At 38.1% G+C, this 12,922-nt stretch overlaps 1 protein-coding gene across 4 annotated transcripts in view; it reads right to left on the bottom strand.

Annotated features, from left to right (window-relative positions):
• The window catches only part of LOC149162591 (endonuclease 4-like), a 326,614-nt gene that overhangs the window by 273,756 nt on the left and 39,936 nt on the right, over window positions 1-12,922 (bottom strand). For 3 of the 4 annotated variants that reach the window (XR_016261938.1, XM_089437328.1, XM_089437326.1), the window contains exon 2: window positions 341-521. Coding sequence is in view for 3 of the 4 variants with exons in the window: in XM_089437326.1 (XP_089293452.1) it covers window positions 341-521 (181 nt within the window). In the remaining variant the exon portion in view is untranslated. Of the gene's footprint in view, window positions 1-335; window positions 522-12,922 lie in introns of all 4 variants that reach the window. The other variant, XM_089437327.1, reaches the window with a different exon arrangement.

The raw sequence follows: 12,922 nt of genomic DNA, 5'->3' as shown, positions 1-12,922 counted from the left end.
CAGGCTCCAGTTGCAGAGTATGACAGTAAGCTTTGACCATTGTAAAGTGCTAAATTTCCTTCCTAATCTTGGAATAAGGTGCAAGTAAACATAAACTGGCCTAAGAAAGATGATTTTGTTTCTCCTTAAGTTCACAACCACAGAAATATATTCGGGATTAAATGAAAATACAAATAAAACCATGATGAAAAGTAACTTCAGTGTTCTAGGGATGCATATGGATGAGTTGATAGGAATCCAATTACCTATTAAAAGTAAGTGGTAACTTTTGACAACACTTCATCAAAATTTGAAAGCATGATTTTGGCAAGAAATGATTAATTGGAAGAAATGACCTTACGAGAATATTCATAGTTACATCTAAAATCTGGTGTGTCAATGTAGTGTAATGGGCCAGTCCAGCGATATCTGTACCAATAACGAATCTCATCAGGCCAGCCGCAAAGAGATGCAAGATCACCTTCTGCGTATTTTGGAAGTAGTTTCTGCACTGCATCATCTGCTGCTTTATTTAGAAGGGCCTGTGCTTGGCAAATTATAATGAACAATTGGTAAAATCGACAAGGAAAAGATAAATTAAAGTGTTATACAAGAGTTACAAACATAAAATAGAGCCAAATCTCAAGATTTTATTATAAAGTTAACATCTCAGTTAATCACAAGATAATATAGAAATTCAAGCTCATAAAAACAATTATTTAATATCTAAAAAAGATCATTTGATATTTTGGACAGAAAAAATGAAAATATTACCAACTCATGCACAATTATATTTGCCCCATTTTCCAATGATCTGAATGGTAAAGCATATTTTCTAGGATTGTCAGTTCATGAAGAATAGTAGGAAGTATATCTAGGATCATGTTGAAGCTTGTGTTGGCTTCGGAAGGTCTTCTGCATAGGCTTGGTGTCTTAGCATGTAGAAGATGATTTATTGTCTCTCTAGGTGCGTGCTTCATGGAATAAGTGAATTATGTCTTCTTTCCTAAGTCTAACTTAGGAAAAGTACAATAATGGAAGTCAAATAATTATTGTGGACTATTAAATCAATTCCTAAAGGTAAATAATGAAATTATTTAAGTGACTTAGAAATGATCTCAACCATTGATCTCCTAGATATTCAAGAAGGGAGATTAGGGTTAGGTGTTTGGGTTTGATGAAGATTATAAAATAAGCCCAAGGGAGATTTGAAGACATACAAGGAGAGAGTGATTTTTCTCTAGAGCAAGTGGCTCAGCTAGACCATAGCGCAGAGGAGGAAGAGGTGCAAGTGAATTCGAGAGCATTTCCAAGAGGCCGAATTGCTAAAGATTGCAGGGTCGAAATGTTGAAGTGAAAAGGAGGTCGATTTTCCAAGGCTGAATTTCTTGCGGCACAAAGGTTGTTCGAGGGAAGGTGCAAGGCCGAGTCGCCGGTAAGAGGATTCTCTAGGCCAAATTTTTTCAAAGGCTAATTTCCAGTGGGTCGAAATTCCTAGGGCCGAATTCATCTAGTGGGGCAGAGTTACAGGTTGCAACCATACTATTAGATCTTAGAAACCCACCTAACACAAGTCCCTAAGCAATCAGTTTGAGTTAATATATCCTTAACAATGTTTTAAAAAACGGTCGTCTCGGAACCGACTCGGCCGAGTTGGTTCGAGTCAAGCCTCAATTTTGTGACTCGGCCAAGTAACCGGTTCGGCCGGCTCGGTATTAACACGGCCGGCTCGGCCGAGTCCGTATCAACTAGGCCGACTCGGCCGAGTCTGTATCAACTAGGCCAGCTCGATATTAACCCGGACGGCTCGGCCAAGTCCATATCAACCCGGCTAGGTTACGTACAGTGGCCCAAGCACCAAAAAAACTGCAATTTTTTATTAATTGTTGATTGTGGGGGACTCCAAAGCACTTTAGTATTTGTTTTGTTGGTCTTTGGGGTCCATTCCCCTCTCCCAAACCCTATTTAACCCACTCAACCCCTCTCATTCTCTCACAGCCATCTCATGCATTTGAGTGAGAATTTCAGTGAGAGTTTGTGAGGAGTTGTGGAGTTTGTTTTTGGAGCAGCAGTGAGGAGTCTTGGGAAAGCATTGTAGCTGGAGTGAGGAGCTTCTTGGGCAGCCATTTGGAGCAGCGTTGAAGAGTTGGTTTCTTGGAGCAAGCTTGAGGAGGCAGTTTGTGCCTGGAGGTATTTTTTTCACTTGTACAAATCTGTTAAATTTTATGTGCAAATCTAGAAATCCTAAAGAGTGTTTTTTGTGAAAGAAATGAACATTGAATCAATGTGTTTTTTTTTTCATTTTCAGATTGTTTGCTTTCGTTTCCAAGTCAAAAAATGGCACCTAGAGTGAAAGATGTTGCTTGGGCATATGTTGAAATGGTTGAATGTCAAATGTATTGCAAATTTTGCCATAGGAAAATTAAGGAAGGTCCTGGGGGCATTAATAGGTTGAAACAACACTTGGCGGGGATTAGAGGCCAAATTACTCCATGTACCTCACCAGAAATTGGGGAGATTAGGAAGGAATTGTTAGCCAGCTTTGAGAAGTTTAAAGAAGATAAGGCTAGGCAAAAAAAGTTAGAGGTTGAAATTGGGAGGAAGAGGAATATACAAAAAATGATGGCTACCAACCCCCATTTTGATTTTGAGGGTTCTTCCTCTATCCCTTGTACTGATGCATCCAACCCCTTCCCATATGTTCCTCCATCTTTTGAGCGTATTCAAGAAAAGGGAAAGGGTAGAATGAAAAAGGGTGATATGAATATCAAAAGTTATTTCACTCCCTCCTATCCATCAGATGCACATGGTCCTCAAGCTAGTAGAAGTCAAATGCAGCCCACTTTAGATGACCATTGGAAGAAAGAATTGAGGAAGACTGCTTGTGATTACATAGCTAGATGGTGGTATGATGCTGATATTCCCTTCAATGCTTCTCGTTCACTATATTATGAGCCTATGTTTGATGCCATACATGCTGCTGGAAAAGGCTTCAAAGGCCCTACTATGCATGAGCTAAGGGGTATCATTTGCAGAAAGAAATGTTATCCATTAATGACTATTTGAAAGATTTCAAGGACTCATGGGCAAGAACAGGATGTACCATCATGTCAGATAGATGGACTGATCAAAGAAACCGTACCATCATAAACTTTCTTATCTTCTGCCCACAGGGAACCATGTTTCTAAAATCAGTTGATGCATCTAATAAGGTAAAAGCTGGGCAATTGTTCTTTCAACTATTGGATCAGGTTGTTGAGGAGGTGGGGATGGCTGATGTTGTTCAAGTCATCACAGATAATACCTCTAACTATATTCTTGCTGGTAAACTATTAGAGGAAAAACACAAGACCATCTTTTGGACCCCATGTGCTGCACATTGCATAGACCTCATGCTTGAGGATATGGAAAAATTAGATTGGGTCGAAAACACTGTAGATCATGCCAAAAGCATAACAAAATTTATCTACAATCATTCATGGATTTGGGTAGTGGAGAGTCAGCCAACAGAGTTTGCTTGTGATGAGGATATGGATTTTGAATTACAGACGATAGAATCACTCGAACATAATGTTCAGTTGACTGCAGATCTTGATCCACTTGTACCAGCCTCAACCTCACAGCCAGCAAGTCCTCCAGTTGCAGGCGCTTCCTCTGCTCAGCCACGACAGAAGCACATATCTCGTCTATCTCAACTTGCATCTGCTGCACAGCCTGCTAGTGCTACCACTTCTACAGTTGCAGTTGGAGATGATGATGAGGAGGAGCCATGGGGCCCCCTGTCTGACTCTGATGATGATCCAGAGATTGATCCACATGATCTTGGCTCCTTTGGCAGTAGCTACTAGCCAGTAGTACTGGTCACAGTTTACTTTTGTTGTAGAGGCCATTTCTAGCCTCCTTGGTTATGTGTTTTTGTTTTGATCTCTATATCATGATTCATGATCATGTATGTATTGGACAGTGCACTGGGTGCCATTTTGATATAATGGATATATTCATGAGCCTACTTTGATCATATGTTGTCTTCCATCTATATTCTAATGTTGTGTGTTTGGAAACATGAATGAAAATCTTTAAAATTATGTTTTTTTATAAAAAAAAAAAAAAATATTTAATGTATTTTTTACAACGGGCGAGTCATTGAAATCGAGCCGGCCGAGTCGATACCGAGTCGGAGTCGGAGTCGAAGTCGATCCTCCACCGAGTCGTCGTTGGAGTTGGAGTTTTAAAAGATTGATCCTTAATGGTAGAATGTGGTACAAAGGCAATGACTTTGGAATAACCCACATAAATCCTAAAGTGCTTAAGAGACTTGACCAAGGCATATGCTTGCTTTTCCATGGTAGTATAATTTAACTCAGAGTTCTGAAGCGCTCTACTCATGAAAGCAATAGGTTGCTCGTGACCCTCCTTATTCTTTTGTAACAAGAACACAACAATTGTATCCTCTGAAGCAAAAGAAAAAACCATGAACTCTCTTGAATAATCAGGGCTGACTAGAATAAGAGCTTTTGTGATAGCACCCTTGATTTCCTGAAAAGCCTTTTTACTATCTTCTTTCCATAAAAATTTAGCATCTTTCTTCAGAAGACTTTGAATAGGCTTGGCTATCTCTGCATAATTTGGAATAAATCTCCTAAGAAAGTTTATCTTTCCAAGGAAAGACTGAAGGGATTTAAGATTATGAGGAAGAGGAATCTTTTGGATTGCCTCAACCCTTTCAGGGTCAATCTTGATCCCATCTTTGGAGATGATGTGACCAAGCAACTTCCCTTCAGTTACTCCAAATACAAATTTAGCAGGATTCAAGGAGATTCCAAACTCTCTACACCTATCAAAAACTTTCCTGAGATGATCTATATGACTGATACCATCTTTAGAAAAAATTGTAAGATCATCTTGATATATTTCAATGATTTTACCAATTAAACCCTTAAAAGCATAGTCCATAGCCCTTTGAAAGGTAGCTCTAGCGTTAGTTAATCCAAAAGGCATTCTGATGTATTCGAATGCTCCCCATGGTGTGGTGAAAGTAGTTTTGTGTCAATCCTCTTTCTTAACCCAGACTTGATTATATCCTGAAAACCATCTAGCAATGACATCATTCTTGAACTCGTTACTCTTTGCAACATGGTCTTTGCGTATGGAAAAGGGTAATTATCCTTTTAACATGACAGATTAAGGTTTCTAAAATCAACACAAAGTCTAATCGTTCCATTCTTTTTTCTAATAATCACCAAGTTAGAACACCATGTTGAATGCCTAGTTTGTGCAATAATACTGGCTGCAAGCATCTTTGAAAGTTCCTTTTGAACTAAGGGGGCCAACTAAGGATTTATTTGCCTAAGTTTTTGGCGAAAGGTTTAGCATTTTCATCTTTTAAAAGGATAGTGCGTTCCATGACATCTTCCCTATAAGCTTTTAACTCATCATAAGAAAATGCTAAAACATCCCTATATTCATGAAGTAAATCAGTCAACTTTTTCTGCTCTTCATCATTAGTACCTTTACCAATTTTCACAATTTTCGGGTCACTAGAGGCACCAATATTTACTTCAATGAATTCCCCTGGATCCATCTTATTTTCTTCCTTCTTTGTGGCATCATGCCTATCAAAGAGGCGCTCCAAAGCAACCTGACCCTTGGGAGTAGGGTTCGCTACATCATCATTCACATTAATATTATAGCCAAATTCAAAATCCTCAAACTCTTCTAACTTATTTAGAAAGTGAATAACTTGACCAGGGTTGCGGGGGAGCGGCTCCCCCCCCTCGAACCCGCTCCCGAAGCGCACTCCCTTCAAGAGCGACCTCGAGAGCGCGCTCCCGAAATCACTCCCACAGGGAGCAAATTTCGAGAGCAACCCTAGGAGTGAAATTTTAGCTCTATAGCCTTTTTTGCAATTTTTTTTTGCAGTAACATTCCAAATGCAATTTTTTTCAAAGAAACAAATAATTTTTTAGTGGGGCAGCCTAATGATCAAGCCTATGGCCCTAGTATTGATATGTGATTCATGTTAATGTTAAATTCTTAAAGTAAAAGTGACATTCTCCTTAATCTTCATTTTCATCCTTTTACTTGAATTTTTCACATTACCATGAAATGACTCGGGATGTTTGAGAGTGGTTCTGACCTCATTGGATTTCATATGGAGAAAGTAGAATTTTAGATCTCATTCAAAATCCAGCAGACCTATCAATTTTTCAAGATTTCAGGACTGGGGAGATTGCAATGTTTCCATTAGATTTTGTCTTGTATTAGGGTATAGAACTCGTATTTAATCAAGATCACCAATCCCTCTATGTACCTTGATGTTAGTGGCATTGGTTGTCGAACTCCTCTATCATGAACCTACTAAAAATGTACCCATCACTCAAACGAAATCTTGACTTGACATGCCATGTTTTTTCTATCTTATGTTAATGCTTAGAGGGTGATATTAATGACAAAGATCCTGATTTTCCAACAAGACTCAAAAATTAGACATTTCTTGTGGCAGAAAGAGGCCAAGCATTCGCAATAGATAATAGATTTACATGTCTTTTCTAGTTTCGATCCTAATTTTCCAACAAGACTCAAAAATTAGACATTTCTTGTGGCGGAAAGAGGCCAAGCATTAGCAATAGATAATAGATTCACATGTCTTTTCTAGTTTCTAGTCATTTTTATCATTGTTGACTCTTTCATATTTATTATGATATTTTTTGTAAACAATATATGACAATTTAAGTTTGAAGTTTGAAGTTGGCAATTATAACTCATTGATACTGAATTATGAATATGATGCTTCGTGAAAGTTGAAAGTTGTTTCATTTCATTTCATTTTATAACATTTCATTTCATGTTAGATATTCTTTGTTGTAATGGTTACACTTAGCTTACAAGTACAACTTTGGTAATCAATGATGTTAAATGTTATGTATTGAATTTTAAAAGCTTGAAACTTTAAGATTGATGAATCATGAGACTCAATATGTTGTATGTTACTAACTTGTGGATGTGGTTGATGAAGATTATAACTTCTAGATGATTGATGTTATATGGTTCAATCTATGTTTTATGCTTTGTATATCTAATTCATCATTCTATATGCTTTTGTTGACATATATGCATCAAAATATAAAAATATATATATATATATATATATTATATAAAAATTCGCTCCCGCACCAGGAGATTCTGAAAATGTTGCTCTCGCTCCCAAGTAACCTTGAACTTGACTATCATCATTGAATACCTGCCAATGCTCAACATTATCGGGGATTGAAGGCCTAAAAAATACTTTCATCTTGATTTTATCATTTATCAACTCATCAAATAACTGAAAAGTAGATGCTGCAACAAGAAGCTAATCTGCCTAACTATTCTCTTCTCTAGGGATAGTATGAAGATCAAGAGCATCAAAAAATTCTATGTAATTTATAATTTATATAAAATAAAAGTAAAGACAAATAAATGTAAATAATAAATAATCAAAATAATGATTATTTTAATGGTCATTAGTTAAATGAAAAGGCATGTTTAAAAAGACATGCTCAATGATGAAGGGACACTTGCCTAAGCATATAAAGCATGCCCTCATTGTAACATTCATACCTTTTTTACTATTCATCTTATTAATAAAAATATTACTACAATACATTGTGTATTTACATTTAAAGCAAAACAACTCTAAGTTTTGTCGCTTTAGTGGTATCGGAGCCATCCGATCCTCTAGATGTTATCCACCACACAATCTGCGATTAAGTTTAGGTCCTGAAATCATGGAATCAAGTGAATACCATAAATCTAAACTATTAAATGAAATTGGAGAAGCATTTCAACAAATACAACAAATAAAAAAATCATTTGCAGAATGATTAAAGGCTTTCAAAACACTAGATTCAACACCTACAATGGAAGAAGTCATTGACATGAAAAAAACTAACAATAAAGAATCTCTAATCAAGAAGTTGGTGTTGAACATGTTGAATTAGGATCTCCTCAGGGTGACTTAAATGAAGCTGATAATCAAAGTGGGTATATGACAACGGAAGATGAAAATAATAAAGATAAGTCTACTAATTTGGTAATTGTTGAAGATGATAAAATTGACACTGCAAACCAGGGATTGATGGAGTTAGATACTTCCCCAAAAAAAAGGCATCAAATAGAAAACGAGTCTAATAAACAGAATATACATAAGGTGCAAATTCTAGTTGGTGTTGAACAATCCGTAGATACTTTCAATCACACAAGTAAAGATGTTGACACCTAATCCTTGTGATTGGGTGTATTATTGTAAATAGATAGATAGGAAATATGAACAGTCATCGGGAGACGAACTGAACAGTCTCTCCCTCATGTATATAATGAGGACCTACCTGATGGAATAATACAGTCAATTTATTTCTGCCCTATGGAGTTACTGCCTGGCCTGACATGGTATCAGAGCCAGCCCCTTTTTAGCCTTTGTGTCCCTTGTAACTCCCTATTTGCTCTCCATATAGCTGAGCAGCTCCTCCATAAAATTAGCTGCTCCTGACATGGTAGCTGCCCCACTGTCCATACTGCCCTCCACTATCCAGCGCTGTCCATCCTGTCTGACTGTCCAAACGTTTCAAAAAAAAAGGCGTTGTCCTGACATAAAATAAGCACTGTCCTGTGCGTTAAAGTTTTTGAAATGCCCTGACTTGCACCTGCCGCCTCCATTGCATGAATTGATTCTTCTGGTGGAGATGCGGGGAAGCAAACCACGTGCCTCTCACATAAACCTATTCTGATTACTCGCTCTCCCCTGATACCAGGAGCAGCGTTATTCCCACAAACGGCAGTCTTCGCCTTAGGTCCTGCGCTGGAGTGGAAGGCTTTGTCAGGCTCATTTGCATTGGAATTGAGCGTTGTTTCGGATAAACATAACTTCTTGTTTGTTATTTTTTGTTTGTTCTACGGTGAGAAGACTGTCTGCCGGAAATTGCAAGAGTGCAACGGAGCCGACCATTTGAGCGCTAACAAATGCAAATGAACCGAGACCTTGTTCTAGTGGCGGAGCGGAAGAGTGATGGTGCCACTCGGAATGGTATTTTTGATGGTGTTTAAACTATAACAGTATGATACCTCTGCTCACATACGCAGCCATAAATATTTTTTTGAACGCAGCCATATGTACTGTTTGAACATTGTCATACCTCTGCTCACATACGCAGCCATAAATATTTTTTTGAACGCAGCCATATGTATTTTTTGAACGCTGACATGGTAGCAGAATAGATGACTGTCGATTGCTGGGAATTGGAGAGGAGCTGTGGGTGATGCGCACCATAAAAAGGATCTTTGTATCTTGGTTTGCAATCCCTCTGAATGCCATTCTGAAGGATCTCTTAGTTTTCGGGAAATTGAATTAAATTTGGAGAAGTGCTTAAGCTTTTTGCAATTTTGTGGCGTATTTCATGTGGCTTAAAATCAGAGATACATCTGTCTCAAATTATTCTTGAAAATAACCTAAATACTTCTCTATATGACACAATATCTGAGAGTCCAAATACATCTGGACTACATTCTTCAGTTTTTCTTTGGTGAACGCAGTGTTGTTGAGGGTATTTTATACTGCCATATTTTGTGCTTTGAATCGGTTGTCCCATTATATCAGAACTATATTTTTTTCCATTAAGAGTAAAAGATTTGCAGCCGAAATTTTATTTGCTACAGTATGCATTCAATCATATCTATGGTGGGAATAGTTCTCACTGGCAAGGAGAACTATCCTGAATGGTCCCGGATGATAAAACACACCCTCATTTTCAATGAGTTGTGGAAAGGAGTGTGTGTCAGAGAAGGAGACAATGACCCAGTATAGCCTACTTCAGACAAAGAGCTCGTCATTTGGGAAAACAAGAACAGCAAAGCTTAAGCATTAATTGCAGCATCTGTAAATGAAGAGGTGAGTCGCCATATTTCATCATATTCAACTGCCTTTGAAGCCTTACAAAAGCTGAAAGAACTCTATGACTCACATTCTGCACTTGAAGTTGTTCAACTCATGATTAAACTCTTCACTCTTGAACTGCAAAATAATGATCCTCTTGCTCTTGCATCTGAAGTAAAGTCTATAATGCATGATATCAAATCCACTAAGGTTGAGCTGGATATTCCTCTTATTGCTTTTCTCAAGGCACTTTATCCTACTTACTCCAATTATCTTGAGTCCTTGCAAGCAAATGGAAATCTAAAAGATATAACCTTTGACTCTCTTGTGAAAAAGTTTGCTGAAAGAGAGAAAGCTTTTGGAAAGAAGACAACCCCTGAATCTTCTGAAGAGACTGCGTGCCTTGCTCATAAAGAAAAGCATCCTGCTCAAGATTCTGCAAGAGGAAGAGGTGGACGAAGAGGAAGAGGAAGATATTTCAGAGGCAGGGGGGGTAGACATTCTCAAGGAGAAAAGGCAGATTTGCACTGCATTCGCTGCAAAAGAAATGGATCACATGATGCCTCTACATGCAAGCTACCATGGGACAAAATTGAGCAGAAAAGAAATCAACAGAAAGGTAAAACTGATGATACAGACAAAGGTAAAGCACCTGAATCCGCTCACTATGTTGAGGCACAATGTAACATTGGAGTAAATGAAGATTTGTTTAATGCTTCACTTGCTTCTTGGAAAAATGATTGGTTGCTTGATTCAGGAGCAACCTGTCACATGACTCATACAAAAGATTTTTCTGAAGATTTCACTGACAATGTTGATGGAGCAGTATACTTTGCAGATCAATCAAAAATCAAGCCATCAGGGCTTGGCACAATCACGCTTAAAATGCCTGGTCTTCCAGACTTTCTTCTGGATCATGTTCTATATCTCCCACAGCTCAAAAGAAACTTGTTGTCCTTGGTCCACATCCGCCAGCAAGGTCACTCCATTCATATGTTTGATGGCAAGCTTGAGGTAAGAAAAGCATCTGACCACTCACTTGTCATGAGGGGAATAGAAGAAGAAAGGCTTCTCAAACTGCAAAGAACTTCTGCTCATGCACAACATTTCTCATACAATTCTCATCATGAAGAAGGTACACTTCCATCAAGTTTATTATGGCATGCTAGATTTGGACACTTGAACTATGACAGTCTCCGCTTGTTGAAGAAAAATGGTGTTGCTGGTTTGCCTACAATTCCTAGGAAACTTAAACAATGTGATGCTTGCATTCTAGGAAAGCATAGCAAACAGTCTTTTCAAGATTCACATTCAAGAGCACATAGGAAGCTTGAACTCATTCATTCAGATTTATGTGGTCCAATGCCTGTTCCTTCTGCAAATGGAAATAAATATATCATGACATTTATTGATGACTACACCAGAATGTGTTGGGTTTATTTATTGAAGAACAAATCTGATGCTTTTCAAACATTCAAGAATTTTCATGAATGGATAAATGATGCACAATCTCATATTGGGTCTATTCGCACTGATAATGGAAAAGAATACACATCAAATGAATTTGAAAACTATCTTCGCCAACATGGGATCAAACATCAAACAACTGTGCCTTATAATCCCCAACAAAATGGTGTAGCTGAAAGAATGAATAGGACAATCTTAGATATGGTACGATCCATGCTCTTCTTCAAAAATGTAAAGATAATGTTTTGGGTTGATGTTGTTCTATGTGCTGCATATATAAAGAATAGATGTCCATCTAATGCTATAAGAAACAAGACTCCTTATGAAATGTGGTATGGACATGTTCCTTCGGTAAAACATCTCAGGGTCTTTGGTTCCACCTGTTATGCTTTGATACCAAAGGAACATAGAAACAAACTTGGTGCTAGAAGTCGCAAGTGTATCTTCCTGGGGTACTCAAACACCTCCAAAGCATACCGCCTCTATGATGAAGTAAATAAGAAGTTTGTTGTATCTAGAGATGTAATTTTCCTTGAATCGTCCAAAATTGACAATGTTGTTGAGCAGCAACTTGATCGCTTAGATAGATTCGCAAAAGCAAAATCATTTCAAGAATTTGATAATCAGATTCCACATCTTGAAGGGGGGATTCCTATACTAGATCAACATGTGGAATCTTCTTCTGAAGAACACTCTCCCCCGCATGAAACTCCAACAACGGATGATGCTTTAAGTGATGTAATTGATAGAATTGGGAGACTCAATCTTGATTCAGTCCCAACTCAATCAACGGAGCAGCCTGGACCATCTGAGAAAGGTCCCCCAAAGTGGCTGACAAAGACACTTGAAAGTGTTCATCCTGATGAAGTTGGAAAGACAGGAACCAGAAATTCAAACCGGCAAAATGGAGGTGATGTAGATGACTCTAATTAGCCTGTTGATATGGATGTTTTTTATGATTGTGAATTGAACTTGTCTACAGATTTTGAACCAACTTCCTTCAAAGAAGCTGCTTCTCATGATGAATGGAAAGAAGTGATGCAAAAGGAGTATGATGCCCTCATAAAGAACGGCACTTGGAAGCTGGTTGATCCTCCACTAGGAACCAAACCAATTGGCTGCAAGTGGGTCTACAAGAACAAGTATAAAGCTGATGACTCACTTGACAAGCACAAAGCCAGGCTTGTGGCAAAAGGTTTTGCAAAGAAGGAAGGGGTCGATTATGAGGAGACTTTTGCCCCCACAGCAAAATGGGCTACCATCCAGACACTCTTTGCACTAGCAGCTCAGAACGGTTGGAAAGTCCATCAAATGGATGTAAAAATTGCTTTCTTGAATGGAGATCTAAAAGAAAATGTTTTTATGTCCCAGCCTGAAGGATTTGCTATGAAAGGACATGAACATAAAGTATGCAAACTTGTGAAGTCCTTGTATGGCCTCAAACAAGCACCGCGAGCCTGGTATGAAAAACTAACTGAGCATCTTCTGAAACTCAATTTCAATCATTTTGATCTTGATGATGCAACTTTATTTGTCAAGAAAGTTGGCAAAACAGTTGTATATCTTGTG

Source organism: Pinus tabuliformis, chromosome 5_2, assembly GCF_031772625.1.
Source record: "Pinus tabuliformis cultivar Carrire ecotype Pingquan chromosome 5_2, CPIR1, whole genome shotgun sequence".
NCBI classification, from domain to species: domain Eukaryota; kingdom Viridiplantae; phylum Streptophyta; class Pinopsida; order Pinales; family Pinaceae; genus Pinus; species Pinus tabuliformis.
This window is presented reverse-complemented; position numbering and strand designations above follow the sequence as displayed.